We start from the raw sequence: 18,206 nt of genomic DNA, 5'->3' as shown, positions 1-18,206 counted from the left end.
GATCTGGTTGCCCCAGTAGGGGAAGCCAGACTCTCTTCCCTTCTGGAGAAAGGAACGTAGCAACAGAACCCAGAGAGGGCATCAGTCAACCGTTAGGGGTGGAGGAGCCAAGTCAGATGATGAGCCCACAGTCTGGTCACTCAGGACCTGGCCACAGACTCATATGAAGAGTTGCATCTTTGCCGACTCAGTGAGTGTCTGCACTCTTGGCAGTCTTGCAAGGCACAAGAGCCTCACAAGTGAGCATGCCTTGCCACATCTTCAGAAGAGTAGCAGATGGACATGCCGCCTTGTGAGGACAACTCTGCTGCTTCCTTGCAGTTCCAACCTCCTTCTCTTGATCCTGAACTCCTTGAACTCGGGCTGCTGCTTCAAGCTGAACAGGAGCCAGGACAGTTGCACAGAAGAGCTAGTACACAGCTGCTCGAGGAACGTTTTGAAAATGTGGGGGTGGGCGGAGAAATGCAGGAATCCCCCTGTTGCGGCTGTATTTGTCTTGCTGCCTACAGTAGGCAGCTGCTGGAGATGGTTCTCAGCTGAGTATGTGGGTGTGTTGAGAAGGATATGGCTTCTGTTGCTGCTGAATGCCCTACAGCGGGAACTACTTCTAAATGGCTGGAATGGGGAAGCCCAGTACAGAAGCACCTCCATTATTATCACCATCATCATTAACACTCTTTTCCTGATTGTTCCAAAATTCTTGGGGGAGAGAGACCCAGCACAAAGGCATCATTACTATCACTATCATCTTCACCTTTCTGCTGCTTCTGCCCAAGGGGCAGTGCAGTTCAAAGGCCTCATCATCGTCATTATTATCAGCTTTTCTTTGTTCCCAAGTTGTTGGGTTTTTGTTGGGGTGCATCATTATTATCACCACCTTTTATTCCTGTCTACCCCACAGGAGGGATCACCCCCAAATTGTTTGGGGAGGCAACAATACACTCCAGAGACAGAAACATTATTATGTCTCCTAACATCCCCCTACTTTTGAGATGAATATAGATGACAGTCTGCCTCGAACATCACACTAGTCTAGGCCAGTAGTGTTCAGTTACTGCTCTGGTGAGTTGTCTTTCATGTACCTTCTGTTTATTTTCCATGTATTTCTATTCTTTTCTGTTCCACAAAGATAATAATAATAATAATAATAATAATAATAATAATAATAATGCAGCCAGCATTATTTGTGACTGTGACTCCACAATTGCATTTTCTCATACAGAATTCTACGGCTTGGTGTCACAAAATTATTCTGATAGCTTTTCAACTTAATAATAAAGCACAGATCTTAAAAGGGGGGGCAGACTTTTCTCAGTGGAGACTTGGGGTGCAGGTTTATCTGCAGGTCCATAGTCTGGCTGTTGTTAATATCCGGGTTTTAGTTTTCTTGTTTCTAAAGTCTCCCTCACCCTCTGCTATTTCTGTTCAACGTAAACAGCTATTGCGCCAGTTCCACTTACAGATTTATTCCATTTGATACACTTATTACCTCCATAATCATTTATTGATTGAATCATATGGTATGAAATTGGAGGGAACAATAAAACTTACTGTTTTGAGCCAGAGCTTGAAGCAGACAGTCCAAGCACCCCTCCAAGCTATCAGCTGTGCTGTCAACAGCTGTTATCTTCAGCTTCTTCAAGGCATCGCTTAGATTATCTGCTTGGATAACATGAAGGAGAAAACAAAATCAGTGTCCTGGTCTGTCAATTGTAGCTTATGGGCTTAAAGTGCAAATCAACATAGATAAGGTGATGCCAACAAGTGCGCCGACAAAAGACATTGACTATTTTATCTCTCCCATTCCCTGATGCCAACAGGGCAAAGACTCTCTTGGGGGGGGGGGGAGACAACAGACCCACAGCAGCCAGTTGGCTACAGGCCACACACTCACTTCCACCACTACTACCAAGTCACACAACAAGCAAAAGGCATTCTAAACTCAGTAATAGGGCAATACCTTTATTAGGCCAACAAAAATGCCACAAAACACTGGGCATTTTGAGTTCTTCAGAACTCTGCATCAGGCTAGATCAGGAGCAGCGACTCCAACCCTGGTTTGAAGAGCCATTTGGCGCCTATCTTAATATAACTGAGTTTCTAACACTGGAGATAACTGACAGTAGAACCATGAAGTCTCAGTCACTGTTCCTTCTTCCCAGCAGCTTTTGGTGCAACCAGAAACCTGCCTAGTACCCAACCCCTCATTTTAATGTGCTACCTTCTCCCACACTGCACCTTAAGGACTATGACCAGATGCAGGCTCCATGGTTTCACCATCAGCCTATTTTCTTTCCTCCTCTCCTTTCTTTTATTTCTAGCCTGGTGAAGAACTCAAAAGTTTGCACACTATAGTTATTATATTCTGATATGACATGGATTCTAGAATACATTGATATCATCACTTTCATCCAAAGACTTAAAGTTAGCTTATATTGTGCTCTCTCACACAATAATTGATTATACAAGACTAAAGCTGGAATCAGAAAATATTATTTGTAGTTATTAATTTTTAAAAAAAATCTTCACCATCATAGAAGTCATCTCATACCTTGACCCTGTACAAGGGTAGCTATATTGAGGTTAACCCTAACCCTATAACATAAGCAATTATTACAGAATCAATTGCCAAACACAACTGTATAGTTGCTGTGTTCTGAATACAGAAGCTACTTTACTCTTTTCCGTTTTGTGAGAGAATGAGGAAACTTTCAGGAATGAAAAAGAAAGAGGCCAAGAAGTTCCCACTGATACTCTGCCCCCGATCATATTTTAAAATAGGTTTTCTGTGGATGCACATTTATGTTCCCATAAAGCATGCCTGGCACTAGCACCTTAAATATTCTGTTTATTCAAGAGGCATAGTAAGTGCTAACAGCTGCAGCTTAGTTGTTGTTTTTCCTTCTCTTTGCCAGATGATGACTAACCTTACATGTGAATGGCTTAGCCTTTTAAAAAAAACACAAGGAATAATTCAGATTCCATGCCCACTAAGACTGTAATTCTAACTGTCCTTATTTGGAAGAAAGTCCTATTGAAACTGAAGGGGAATGAAATGCACACCGCAGTGCTAAGTCAGCAAAGCAGAGATATGTCTCCCCCCAAACAATGATAAATACCTCCTATTTCTGCTAAGTAACACAATTATTGTCCTAATCCAAATCCTGCCATATGACAACTTTGTGGTATGTCTATCTCTTGCAAATGCCAAGGCATGTGAACAACAAAAGTATAAAGCATTTATTTATTTATATTTAAAGTATTTTATGCAGTATTCAGGGTAAAAACCATCCCAAGGTAGTTTACAGTGCATAAATTCATAGAAAATTATCTATAAGAAAACAACCAGCAAAATAGTAAATAAGACAGCAGAGGACATCTGTCATTGTAACTCAACTCAAAAAATATTTTAAACCATTTCAAAATCAGCATCATAATAAAGCAATCACGAAAAACAATCAGTTCTTAAACCTTGATTAAGGGGACATTTGCACCTCAGCATTCCACAGCCAGTAGATTAAAATATGTATCTATTTGGGTAATAGTAATGCCTATACACATTAGGTAAGTATATAAAGAATTGGAATTGTTAGCTTGAATAATGATATAGCACACCTTTTATTTTTATTTTATTCAATTAAGCTGTTCCTGAAGAAGATGGAGAACTCCATAGCTAAAGGATTGCTAAGCAATGGAACATCCACATGAGGCAATCTAAAATATAGTTGCTTCAATTCCACTTCTTCCTTGCTGTAGATAATTGAAGTCTCATTTCCTTCGGTGCCTCATATATTTTGAGAGATTTGTAATGGGAGTCCAGTTCAGAAGTGATGCACTAGATCAAACAAGTCAGAAGCTCATGGCTTCTTCGGTTCCATTGCACCCCCACCCCTCAGTATTAAACTCTTTCCCCAAAGCCTTCTTCCACTTCTCCTTGTGGCTGATAAGCAACCATCCTGTGTTCTGCTGAGTGCTTGCTAAAAGACAGGGATGATTGGCTGATGTATTTCCACATGTTTTCCTGAATTGGTAATTTACCTGCTGGTAGAGTCTGGAACCAGTGATTTATAGCGGGGGGGGGTGTCCGTCTCAAGGGGGGGGGAGAAGTATGGAGCAGTCTGAATTTAGGATGAGGCAGAGAATGGCAGAGGAAGCAGATGTTTACAGCTGGAGTTAGCGAAAACTGGGTGCAGCTTTTGCTGCAACAATTGTTCTTTCAGAATCTGATGCAAGATTAGAAGTTGGGGTACCAGCTTTAGAAGCCATAAATTCTCTTTTAGAGGAAATTACACACTGTTGCATTCTGGACTTGCTGCTGCTTGGGGAAATAAGGAGCATGTAACCACAAAGCCTAGGGTTTGCCGATCAGAAGGTTGGCGGTTCGAATCCCCGTGACGGGGTGAGCTCCCGTTGCTCAGTCCCTGCTCCTGCCAACCTAGCAGATCGAAAGCATGAAGTGCAAGTAGATAAATAGGTACCGCTCTGGTGGGAAGGTAAAAGGTGTTTCCGTGCGCTGCTCTGGTTCACCAGAAGCAGCTTAGTCATGCTGGCCACATGACCCGGAAGCTGTATGCCAGCTCCCTCGGCCAATAAAGCAAGATGAGTGCCGCAATCCCAGAGTTGTCTGCGACTGGACCTAATGTCAGGGGTCCCTTTACCTTTACCTAAAACCATCAAGGATACATATCAAAATTTGCCCTGTTTCCGCAACTTGGTCTCAGATACATTACAATCAAACAACAACACCCAAAAACTCTTTGCTTTGATGTCCAATATGGGTCCCCTGTATAATACTTTAAAAATTAATTTCGATGTTGCAGAAACTAATTGCTCCAACAAGAAGGCAAGCAGGTAGATTTCTACCTAACAGAAAGATAGAACTGCCAAAATCAAAACAAAGCACAACAATGAAAGAGGCTTGTTTTATAGTATTCCCTCATGCAGAAAGGATCTGGGTTGCATTTTGAGAAAGAGCATATGCCATGAGGAGCATCCTTGTAATTATTCAAATATTATTCCAGTTCTCTAAAGGTACTGAAAGAAGATTCCAAGCACATCTTAATGCAGCAATGTATCTCCTCCAGCTCCCCAAAGTGTTAGTTATGAAAAGCATTTTCACTCCTGTTTTAAGCATCACAAAGGAGTGATATAACAGACCATTACAGGTGTCTGAGGAAGCAAAAAATTCACTGGCCAGTTCCTTTGCAGCGGATGTCTGAAAGCATCAATTTGGAAGAGGTAGGGGTTTTGGGTTTTTTTGGCAATGCAAATTGCAGGCATGTGGAGCAGTTTAGATTAGGACTACTGGGTGGAAGCAAACATCAGACCTCCTCTACTTCTCCATTTAAAAGCCCTTTTGCAAACAGTCTTTTGCTGCTCTTTAAACTTTCAAAAACTGTAACATTTGGCCCAATAGGAGATAAGCTTTGCTGGCCAGAAAAGGTATTTTCCACTCTGGTGAACACAATACAGAGTTAGAATAGGAAGGTCAGTCCAGAAACATCCAATGTTACTGGATATATTTCTCCTTTTAAATTGATGTGAGCAACTTTGGAAGACACTTAGCTGAAAATTGGAATGAACAGAGAACATATAATAGTATATTTACCTATAATAGTAAATAAATATAAGTCTGTCAATCCAAGTAGTAAGTGACCAATCTTGACTACTCCAGAACTGCTACAAGAACACATGCCTTCTTATCATGCCTCTACTGTGGAGAAGTTTTTTATGTTCCTGGAGGTGTCAAGATAATGTTCCAGTCTGCTTTCTGAATTCAGAGGCAATGTATCTGACTTGGCTTATCTGCCAATTTGGCTGCGATGAATTCTTGCTTAAGAAAGCTGCAGGGCTTGAAAACTTTGTGGCACTGTCAGAAATATACTGGCGTTTCCAACTACAAAAACCATTTTCCCAGGAAAATAATATTGAGAGAAGCTGAGTGTCCGTTCCAGATAAGGATGCTCTCTGTCCGTTAATTTTCTGAGCAGAGTAAAATGGGGAGTTATTTTATATATACTTCATACATGCTACCCCAATAAACAGTCTTGTATAGTTACAGTATTTCCTGTCTAATTTATCTTCATGAAAAACTCTCCGTGAGGTGGGTTAGGCTAACAGACAGTGACACGCAAAAGAACACCCAGTGAATTTCATGGCTGAATCAGAATTTAAATGAGGCGGCTGAGAAGGCAAAGCCTCATTAGTACATGCAACTCTACAGATGAATATCAGGGTTAATAAAACTACAGTTAATGATCGTGTTTTATTTTAATAATGATCTCCCCTCTGCTTCATGAGATAAAAAGTGGTTAGAGGACGAAAGTGTTAGGTAGCAAGAACATGTCAAGAGTAGGGCAGTAACAAGGCGGGTGTAATGAAAACAATGGAAAAAACACACAAATTCTTAGAGAGCCAGTGTGGTGTAGTGGTTAAGAGCGGTAGTCTCGTAATCTGGGGAACCGGGTTCGCGTCTCCGCTCCTCCACATGCAGCTGCTGGGCCGGTCACGCTTCTTTGAAGTCTCTCAGCCCCACTCACCTCACAGAGTGTTTGTTGTGGGGGAGGAAGGGAAAGGAGAATGTTAGCCGCTTTGAGACTCCTGAAGGGGAGTGAAAGGCGGGATATCAAATCCAAACTCTTCTTCTTCTTCTCTTATCCATGGAAATGAAATGCATTCTGTTGCAATTTTTAAATAAAAATTATAGGTCACAAAACAACAATATAAAGGACTGATCCAAAGATGTGCAATCAGAACTTTGCTTGTGCAGCAGAGTTGTTTTACTTCCTAGTCCTGCTGTGATGTCTTACCCTCTTCAGGATCATAAAACAAGAATAACATGAGGTATAATGCAGTAGAGGTCTAGACTTGGAAGACAGAATCAGAAGAAATTGTGGGACAGCAACCCTATGCCAGCAGCAGTGCCGTCCACTCATGCAAAGGATGTTCAATATCCCAGCCAAGGAATTCGCTGATACTATCAACATGCAGCACTTATCACACTTTAATGGCCTTGTTCAGACACATTAACAGCCTTGTGAACAAGTGTCTGGCTCATGCACTTCCTCATCCAATCTTCGCTTCTGGCATGGCCACAAGAAGATCAGAAACCTCTGCTTCTGCTTTCAGTTACCCAAAGCTTGGCGTTACATCCAAACACTAAACTGTGGTTAGCTTTAACTATGGTTTACTGAAACATGCCAGCTTCATAAACCACACATGGCTTGTTCCAGTATGCCATAATTTCAGACTATCCACAGTTTGCTGAGCTTAAGACATACATAATGCTAAACTGTGGTTAGTTAAAAACTGAAGCAAAACATTCTGATCTTCTTGTGGCCAAGGACAAGGGGTCACAAGCCCTTCAAATAAGCACACTTTGGGATTATGTCCAGACAGGGCTATTTATTTATTTATTAATCTATTGCTTCACTAATATAACAAGCTTGAAATCAGAGGCAGAAATAGTCATCAAAAGGATTATAGATAATTTATGCCACTTAGAATATGTTGTTCTCTCTATAAAAGACATACAAGGTGTAATGCAACAAACATGACAATAAAAGCTGAAGGGTCTGTGTAGCTTTTCTGGTAAACAAAAAGAGAATGAAGAATTTTACTTTGCTTAATGTCTTATAACTTGCTTATTGAAGAACAGTAAACATCAGCAACCTTGCAAATGAGCTTAGAAAAGTTACAACCAAAGTGGTTGCTAGCTCTACCAAAAAATGTCCAAGGCAATATTTATTGGGCTAATCCCCATTTCTGAGTCAGAGATTAGCCATTATTATTATTATTCCTCCTATATTTCATCTACTGGATTTTAACTGGATATTTTATGTTTGTTTTCAATCAAACATTACCATCTAGCCAAGCTTTCATTATTCAGAGTCTTGGGGATTTTCATTTATTTAAGTAAATAAAATTGGCACAGCCATGTTTATTTGCTTTGCAAGATATATACATCTTGAATCGAGCAACAACAACAAAGCTCTGGAGAAACAGAGGGCATGGGCAGATTGCTAATTGGGGTTTGGGGAATGCTTTTTAAACTGGCATTAGGAACAAAAGGCGTCCGCAATGGGTAAAGACAATCTAAAATCCTTTGTAATCATAGCTAAATCTACATCAGAATAAATTGCTCACAACAAAAGACTCTTCAGCAGGTAGTAATCAATCAGCCATGGTAAGCAAAGAAGGAGGGATGCAGTCTACAGATCTTAGGTACAGAATTAATTTCATTAAATAGCGTGGGCATGAGCAATGCACTGCTTGTTGTCATTTGGACGGAAAAACAAAACTATTCTGATGTATCCCAATGGATAGACCTTTCATTGCTAGAATAATAATCTATAGAACTATAGCAAAGAATCTGTATCTCTATGCCAGACTCTTCACCGAAGGAATTATGCAAATACAGGCACAGCAAAAAGAGATCCATTTTCAGGCATTCACAAATGTGGACATGCTGGTGGAAACATGCCAGAATTAGTGAAACCAACAACATGTAAATTCTCTCTGGCTTCATTCTTTCCTCAGGGGACAGCCCAGCTAATTATCATCTTCTGCAGAAGAAACATGTTTTAAGGTACAGTGCTGTGATTCATTTCACCACATAAGAACTGTGAAGTTGCCAGCTAAGGAATCATCTTAGCTTTTAAGGAATCAAAGAAAATGATAGCTGCAGACAAGGGCTCTTATCGCAACCCATTCCCCTCCATTATGGGAAAATGCAAAACCAGGGTGCAACTTCAACAATGTCTCATACCTCACAAAAAAAACAAAACAAAACATTATTTCAGATTTGAGCTAGCCAAGCACCAAAGTAAGCTGGATTTTGGGTAGTTAGCTTCTTCCTGCTGAGACTACTAAAGAATATAAATGAATGTGGGTGGAATTGCCAACTTCCACTAAAAATTAAAACAAAAAAATAGCATATACTCATTTAGCATCAAAAAGTCTGCCACCACACATACACACACACTTACTTATTTCTTCAATCTATCATTGATTCTGAAGTTCTAATGCCACAGGTGAGCTTGCAGGCAACTCCTCAATGCTATAGCTTTAGTAAATTATGCACACCATCAGTTACACTAAGGATGGGGAACCTGTGGCCCTTCAGATGTGGTTCCCTCTTATTAACCTATCAAAGATCCGGAGCAGCTACCAACTGGGCAGACAGGTGCTTGTATTCTTTCTCAAAGCAGTGGCACATGGGACAAACTTGGCCATGCACAGCTTTCCAATTTGGTTCACGAGGCAATTTCCATCCAAACAGGGCCACCCGCCCCACACCTGATGTGACATTAGATGTGGGGCTGGTTAAGAAGTGGATGGATTGGCTGCATGACCAAGTTCCCTGCAGAAAGGAGTCATGCCAGCCTTATGCTCATCACTCTGCCCGGTCTATGTGCAAAGGTTGCCAAGCGCCAATTGTCTGTTAAGTGTTTGGGAACTGCTGCATAAGGGAATTTGATAGGTGGGTAAAACCAACCCACTTATCAATCGTCTGACAGGCAAGTGACTGACAGGCAGGGTTGCCCACCTATCTGTCATACCAAGGACTTGTCTACTACATGGAGCAACTTAAAATGGCCTTCATGTGTAAGCTCCACTCACTTTGCACCTTAAATTTTTTGGCAATGGTTGTCGCTCAGTGACAGAGCATCTGTCTAGCCTGCCTGGCCTACATAAGGTCCAGGTTCAATACCAGTCTTCTCCAGGTAAGGTTGTAAGAGACCCCTGACTGAACCCCTGCTGCCCGTTAGTGTAGACAAAACTGAGGTGGATGGACCATTGGTCTAGCTCAGTTTAAGGAAGATTCTGATGTTGTTAGGTTAGACCTCTGGTAGTTCTATACTGTCTACACTGCCTGTAGTTTCAGGCAGCGGTCTCTCTCAGCCCCAACAGGGTGTTTGTTCACCCTGGTGTATGGAAACATTATGGCCCATCACACAATGCCTTCATTACTATACAACACCGCAGTCTGTTTTCCATTGCAGGAGCATACTGCATCTATATGAAAATGCCCAACTGATAGGATCAACCCAAGGATTTCCTGGGAATAAAGCTTCTATTAAACTTTCAAACAAGAGTGGCTCAAAGCTTCACTCCAATCAAATGATGAAATTAAAGTGATCCTTTAAAATCCCGAGTATTAACCCTATTTCATTCTTTCCCCTTAACTTTACTGATATCCTATTAAATCTCTGCAGTTCTAAGTGGCCATTAACCTTCCGGATACATCTGCAGTTTCATTTCAAGAGAGCTGTATGATGCCAAAAGCAAGTGATAGTGATTATTTTCAGAAAACACGTTCCAGCCCACATGCGCAGCTGGGTGAATCACCACACTTCAATATTCGAGATTTTATTTTTTAAAAGCTGGCTGATAAATGTTTGAGATGACGAGCTATTGTTACAATTTCAAAACCTACTTAGCAGAAAACAAAGCAAGCAATGAAGTTTGGCTGCAGAAGTGAATCTGTACCTATGTGGGCTGCAGAACTATAAAATGTGCATTTTCCCATTTAGAACCGGGATGAGGAACCTGTGGCCTGCCAGATGTTTTGAAACCCCGTCAACCCAATCTGCATGAGCAAAACAGGGTGAAAGGCAAACTGGACTGACCAGTTCCTAAACTGGAAATACGTCTAAGACCCCTCTTAGATTGAATGGTATCTGATTACTAAAGTATAGATTTAATCATGACGTGATCATCCAACCATTGTTCAAAAGCCTCCAGTAAAGGATAATCCACCACCTTCTGAGATTATTCATCCCACTGATAAACAGCTCTTGTTGCCAGAAAGTTCTTCCTAATGTTTAATTGGAATCTCGTTTCTTGTCATTTGAATCTATTGGTTCGGTTCCTACCCTCAGGAGCAATAGAAAATAAGCTTGCTCCCATTTGAATATGGCTATCATATCTTCTCTCAGTCTTCTCTTCTACCAGGCTAAACATACCCAACAGGTGTGTGGCAAAGTAAATGGCTCATCACACCCAGAAAATGGTTTGGAGGGAAGTGATGGTACTTCAGTGGTGGTACTACTGAAGCTAACCAGGTCTCACTCTGTATTCAGATGGCCTAGGGAATCATATTAAGAGTGTAGTAAACAAACAAATATGGGCAGCTGCAAGGGTATGATCACGGTGGATTCACAGAACTGTTTGGCTAACGCCAGGCAGTGTTTTTTTTAACCACCCCATGGTGAGATAAATGTCAAAAATGTGCTTTAGTAAATACTCCCTGACAATCACATGAGGCCTCAGGGAAGACAATAAGAATAGATCCTTCTCCATAAGCCATACTGATCCTTCTGCCAGTAAATTTCTATAGCCTCTGAGGCCCAGTCTGGCAGAGAAGCTTTTCATCGTTGAAAATTTCAGTAGCTGAGGAAAGTGCAAAAGCTTTCCAATGTGTGGTGGGAAGTGGGGCCCTTGGAAATCTCCTCCACACCCCCGCCACAAAGACAAAAGCCCTCCCTTATTCCTACTATCTCACCATGCAATGATGGACCTGAGCTTAGAAGTCAGATTTTACCACCCCCAAAAAACTAACTGGCCAAAGGAAAGAGTATGACCGAAGGGTTTTACTATTTATATATAATGCTGCAAGGGTAGACAGAAATGCTTCCTCTCATTCTTTCCGAAATTTCACCCCTATTGAAAAGTATTTCATTCTTTATGTGTGGAGTACAGAGAACAGGAGTCAAAATGACTTTAAAAGCTGTTCATCAGGAATGTTGAAGCACCTGGCTGGAAACCCAGCCAGATGGGCGGGTTATAAATAATAAATTATTATTCTATATTTATTATGATTATATTTCCTATATATGTTATCTATGGTGCTCAGAACAATGCGTCCAGGCAAGTGCTGGTTAAATCCAGTCTTATTTAACTCTCTGTAGGAATAGAACTACACTTGACACTTTCCAACTTTGCATGTACCTTATTTTACCACATGAATCTTCATACATATGGAGATAAAAGCACTGATGGATTAATCTGATTGATTAATTCTTAAGGCATTTGCTGCAGATTTTAAGCAAGAGCTATTCCCTGTGAAAGGAAACTCAGCGGTGGCAAATTTAAAATTGTGTGCGCACACACAATGGAAAGTGTGTACACACATACCCTTGGTAGATTTTGAGTGTTGGGATTAAGATATTTCCACAAATTCTCCCTCTGTGGTGTTAATTCTAGACAAACAGTTATCTTCACGTTTTCAAAATACCATCTGTGCCAAGATGCTATAAAATTAATTAACCAATTTAAAAAGTGGATTGATTAAGAGCGAGGCCATTAATTAAACTATAGCCTTTAAAACTGGAACAACAGCCCCACCTCAGACAAAATTATATGGGTTAAATGAAGGATGTGCCTCCAGATGTTGTTTGACTCCAACTCCAATCTGGGTATGGTCTGGAGCAGGCATCCCCAAACTCGACCTTCCAGATGTTTTGGGACTACAATTACCATCATCCCTGACCACTGGTCCTGTTAGCTAGGGGTGGTGGGAGTTGTAGTCCCAAAACATCTGGAGGGCTGAGTTCGGGGGTGCCTGGTCTGGAGGCTACTGCCTAGTTGAAACCAGGCAGGTCTCGGTTTAGTCAGTGTCTGGATGGATGGCTGCTTGTGTGCTGTGATGGGATACAGAAGAAGAAGAAGAAGAAGAAGAAGAAGAAGAAGAAGAAGAAGAAGAGTTTGGATTTGATATCCCGCCATCCACTCCCTTTTAAGGAGTCTCAAAGCGGCTAACATTCTCCTTTCCCTTCCTCCCCCACAACAAACACTCTGTGAGGTGTGTGAGGCTGAGAGACTTCAAAGAAGTGACTGGCCCAAGGTCACCCAGCAGCTGCATGTGGAGGAGCAGAGACGCGAACCCGGTTCATCAGATTACGAGACTACCGCTCTTAACCACTACACCACACTGGCTCTCCATAGAACTGTAGAGTTGGAAGGGACTCCAGGGATCATCCAGTTCCACCCCCTGCAATGCAGAAATCCTGCCCACAGCCATCTCTGGGTGGGCTCAAATCACCAACCTTCTGGTTAACAAACAGCAAGAAGCACTAACCCTTTTAAATCAAATAATCGTAAAATAAAATCAGTCCCAGTCAGAATGGCCAAAGGTAGTAGCTAAAGTCCAACAATATATGAAGGGACACATGTTCATCATTCCTGAGCCAAATGACCATTTCTGATTTCTCCTCTTGAAACACAAATCATCTGATGTTAGCAAAGAAAGACCTTCCATATCAAAAGGAGCATGAGAAGGTCACATCAATACCAACAACATGCCATTCAATCTATTCCAGAATAAATATGCAAGAACTCTTAGGAGACTATGGAATGGTCAAGCGATAGCATTGATCTCTGAGGTGTCATTTATTAATAGTCTCCCTGCTGAAGTTTGTTAAGGAAATCCTAATTGGTGCAGTTGGCAATGGACCATATAAAGTAAAACGCAACCAGAATGACTTCAATTCTGTCTAACTCCGAGTTCTCAAATACTTTAAGTCCTGTCAAAATTTCTTGTTTGCCACAATGTAGATCACAAATAGTTGAGTTTATGAATGACAGGTGGCGCGGTTAAAGGGAAATATGAAACCTCATTATAATGAAGCTGTCACATTAGTAACATCATTAATTCAAATACTTGGCATTTACATTATATATCTAACATGCAAACATAGCGTAGTACCTAATAGTGTTCATCTGCTGATGGAAGGAATCCATCAGTGAAAGATGGATGGGGGTATTTTTTTTTTCTCTTCCTGCAGCCTGCATGCTCCCCCCCACCCATAAATCTGGTCCCTACAAATGTCTGTGCATAATAATACTGCAAAGTTTTCTGATTTGCATTATCTGGTCGCAGAAGTTCATCTGCTCTGTTATAAGAGCAGGGAGCAGGCGACAAGACCACATGTTCCCTTCCATGAAAGCTCTGCTTCTTTCAATTTATTGTGATTGAGGCACCTGTCTCAACAACAGCTAAGGCTAACCAGGGTTCCCATTCAACCAGGATTTTAAGGAATGCTGTTAATGAGAACACTGGCTGAACTTGTGATTTAAGTTGGTGTCAGTCTAATGCATGGGTAGGCAAACTAAGGCCCGGGGGCCGGATCCAGCCCAGTCGCCTTCTAAATCCAGCCCTGTGGGTGGTCTGGGAATCAGCGTTTTTACATGAGTAGAATGTGTCCTTTTATTTAAAATGCATCTCTGGGTTATTTGTGGGGCATAGGAATTAGTTCATCCCCCCCCCAATATAGTCCGGCCCCACTACAAGGTCTGAGGGACAGTGTACCGGCCCCCTGCTGAAAAAGTTTGCTGACCCCTGGTCTAAATAGCCGACTGGTCTAAATAGGTCTATTTAGACCCCTGGTCTAAATAGCCGACTGGTGTAGCTTTCTCAGTTCAAAGCAGTCACATTTGAAAACCGACATGCATGGCTTCCAAATGGCTATTAACATGCACTTGTGAAAATACGCCCTGGTTTACACCAAGGAAAGTGTAAACAATGTCACAAAACAAGATGAGACACATCTACTAGCGTCTACCAACTGTAGCAATCAAAAATATATATCCTCTATTTGCTCACATATCTAATAGATTTTCCTGCTTTCCTTATGTGCCCAACTTCCCTCTGCAATTTCTGCTGTGAACGCTGATGTTATCACCCACCAGACAGGTGCTAAATACAGTATTCAACACAGAATTATCATATTCGCTGTTCATCTCTTGAATGTGTTGAACAGATGCACAGAAACATACAGTAAAGTCATACCTCGGGTTACAGCCGCTTCAGGTTGGGATTTTTTGGGTTGCGGACTGCCGAAACCCGGAAGTACCAGAACAGGTAACTTCCGGGTTTTGGCAGTCATGCATGTGCAGAAGCGCTGAATCGCAACCCGCGTGTGCGCAGACGTGGGTTGTGAACGTGCATCCCGCACGGATCACGTTCGCAACCCGAGCGTCCACTGTACTTCTAAAAAACTTAAGCCTCATATTTACACAGTACTTATAGTATCAGAATACAGTGGTACCTCGCAAGACGAATGCCTCGCAAGACGAAAAACTCGCAAGACGAAAGGGTTTTTGGTTTTTTGAGTTGCTTCGCAAGACGAATTTCCCTATGGGCTTGCTTCGCAAGACGAAAACGTCTTGCAAGTTTGTTTCCTTTTTCTTAAAACCGTTAATACCCAGGGTGCATTGCTTGAAGAGGTGCAGTTGCGACTTGACTTCGAGGATGTTTTCTGGATGGCCAGAAACTTAATCTGGATTCCAGAGTGGCTCTCATGGGACAGCTCAATTGGTCGAGCAGCAATGATGCCATCACTATTTTTCCTATGGGAAACCGTGCTTCGCAAGACGAAAAATTCGCAAGATGAAAAAACTTGCAGAACGAATTAATTTCGTCTTGCGAGGCACCACTGTACGAGTTGCTAGTAGTGGAAGAAACCCTGCTGTGCTCATGTCCTGCTTCTCACAGGCATCTGGCTGGCTACTGTGAGAACAGGACGCTGGACTAGATGTGTTGGATGGCTGAGTCAGTACACGACTTTTGATCTCTTTTTTTTTTTATAATTTTTATTGCAGTTTTATAAACAACACAAATTAACAAAAACAAAAAACAGGAAAAAAAAAGAAAAACAAAACACAAAAACAGAAATACATAAAACACAGCAAGGTAATCAAACATTTTCCAAAACATATCAAATCATATCCATTTGGACTTCCTTCAGCGTCGTTGACCATCGTTCGTAGAACTAACTTTTGTACACATTCCTTCTTTCATATTGCCAAAATTTCCACCGTGCTCTCATTATTTCTAATAGACAATACTTATTTATTCTTTACAGTGCCTCTTTAAACCCCGCTAGCGTTATATTTACACCACAGTTATTTTCCAGATACCCCACAAATTTTCCCCAATCCTCAATAAATTTTTGGTCCTTAATATATCTAATTTTCCCAGTTAATTTATCCAGCTCTAAGTAATCTGTCAATTTAGCTCTCCACTCTTCTACTGTTGGAATCTCCTCTTGCTTCCACTTCTGGGCTATCACGATTCTGGCTGCCGTTACACCGTATTGGAAAAGTTTGCGATCTTTCCTTCTTATCTCATTACCTACTATGCCTAATAAAAAGGCTTCTGGCTTTTTCACAAAAGTATATTTTAATATTTTTTTCATCTCATTATAAATATTTTCCCAGAAGCCTTTAACTTTTTTACACTCCCACCACTGGTGGAAGAATGTCCCTTCTTTATATTTGCATTTCCAGCATTTATTGTCCACCTTATACATCTTGGCCAGTTTTACGGGTGTCATGTACCATCTGTACAGCATCTTCATCACATTTTCCTTCAATAACGTACATGCCGTAAACTTTATATTTTCTCTCCACAGCCTTTCCCAATCCCTCAATTGCACACTATATCCAAAATCTTTTCCCCACTGAACCATTACTGATTTTACCTCCTCATCCATCGGTACACGACTTTTGATCTCAGGGTCATGGGTTTGAGCCCCGTGGTGGGGCAAAAGATTCCTGCATCACAGGGGGTTGGATTAGATGACCCTTATGGTCCCTCCCAACTCAACGATTCTATAATTCTAGATGGCGCTTTGTCCTGATCTAGCAGGACTCTTAATATAGGTTCAAAGTAGAAATCAAGCTCAAGCTCTAAGAAGGCAAAATGACAGGAACAAGAGAGGAAGTAGATTCTTTTAGTCGCTTACAGTATCAAATCCAGATCACTTTCAAATGAGTCATTTCCACACACACTCCTCAAAAATATATATGCAATCTAACAAGATACACAACTCAGGAGATTTGGCACTTCTGTGCATGCGTGATTTAGCGCTTCTGTGTATGCGCTGAAACCTGGAAGTAACCTGTTCCGGTACTTCCGGGTTCAGCGAGGTGCACAACCCAATCTGGATTTTCTGCTGACCCGCGCGCCTGCACATTTGAACTTGGCGCGTGCGCCCAGCCGGCCACTTTCCTCCTAACGGCTACACTGCTCCTGTCACTGCTTCCTCCTTCGGAGGGGCTGGCTGGAACTGACCTCCGCTCCGCCCCTCCACTCTCCGACGGAGGCGTGGTCAGTTCTGACTCTCTCTCTCTCCCTGCCGGAGTGGACGCCGGTTCTGATCTGTGGGCTTCTTCCCCCCCGCTACGCTCTGGCAGGGAAGCTGGCCCTGATCTCCAGCTGCCGCTTGGGGACTCCCCGCTGGCCCCCCTTGCCCTGACCCTGGGCGCCTCTTTCTGAGAATCTTCTGATTCGCTGGAGAGACTCATGGAATCTCTCGAGTCACTGTCATATCCTCCTAAGCTCCCCTCAGATTCCTCCCCTTCGCTCTCCAACGCCTCTTTCCCCCGTGGCTCTGCCCCTGAGCCCCTGACAACACCTTTTGTGGATGCGGTACTTGCATGCAGTACCTCTCTAGGTGCCCAAAGAAAAAAAGGGAGCATGTCGTCTTTCTAACCACATGTTTCAAACAGACTCTTGAGCTCAGTTGTGTCTTCAATGCAAGGACACACAAGAAAGCTCTTTCACTGACCTTGACCATGTTCGTCAAGGACAGATTTCCCTACCCAGTGTCAGATACAACTTACGGGCTGGTGGAACTTCTACTGTACAGCCTTGTGGCATGCCCTTAAGTGTGGATATAAATTCATGCTATTACAGATATAATAGTCCATTGGCATTATAAATTCCTTCTGTAAATTATCAGGATCCAACAGAACCCTTTAATTAATCAGTAAGTCATAAATTTACAATTATACTATCATATAATCCAAGACTTGGTAAGACTACATTTAAGATAATTCAAAACTCAAGACTTGCTTATATGAGCTGGCTCACAATTCTATAATTTACTGGGGGAAGGGCCACTTTTTCACTGCAAAATTCCTGGATTTTCAATGCTCTTTAAGACTAGTCAACTGTGAAATTTTTTTCCCTGTGCAGATCTCAGGTAAGAAGTCTTCAGCCTTCCCTAATGTCTATTCAGGGAAGTAGGAAGCTTATTATGTCTGATGAACATCTTATGTGTCCTGTTTCATAAGATGTCTACACTAGAGGATTTGTGTCACCTCAGTGCAGGGAACTACATTTTCTCTCTTTCCCATATTGCCCTACATTAATTTGATTTTGAAACTGAAATGCAACTAAACAATTTGAATTCCATACT

At 41.8% G+C, this 18,206-nt stretch overlaps 1 protein-coding gene across 4 annotated transcripts in view; it reads right to left on the bottom strand.

The window, feature by feature from the left end:
- The window catches only part of RAP1GDS1 (Rap1 GTPase-GDP dissociation stimulator 1), a 102,451-nt gene that overhangs the window by 66,428 nt on the left and 17,817 nt on the right, over positions 1-18,206 (bottom strand). For 3 of the 4 annotated variants that reach the window (XM_028743425.2, XM_028743423.2, XM_028743426.2), the window contains exon 2: positions 1,552-1,662. In XM_028743425.2, coding sequence (XP_028599258.1) covers positions 1,552-1,662 — 111 coding nt within the window. The remainder of the gene's footprint in view (positions 1-1,551; positions 1,663-18,206) is intronic. The other variant, XM_028743424.2, reaches the window with a different exon arrangement.

This window comes from Podarcis muralis, chromosome 9, assembly GCF_964188315.1.
Source record: "Podarcis muralis chromosome 9, rPodMur119.hap1.1, whole genome shotgun sequence".
In the NCBI taxonomy this organism is placed as follows: domain Eukaryota; kingdom Metazoa; phylum Chordata; class Lepidosauria; order Squamata; family Lacertidae; genus Podarcis; species Podarcis muralis.
Note: the sequence above shows the minus strand (reverse complement) of the source record. Positions and strands in the feature narration are given on the sequence as shown.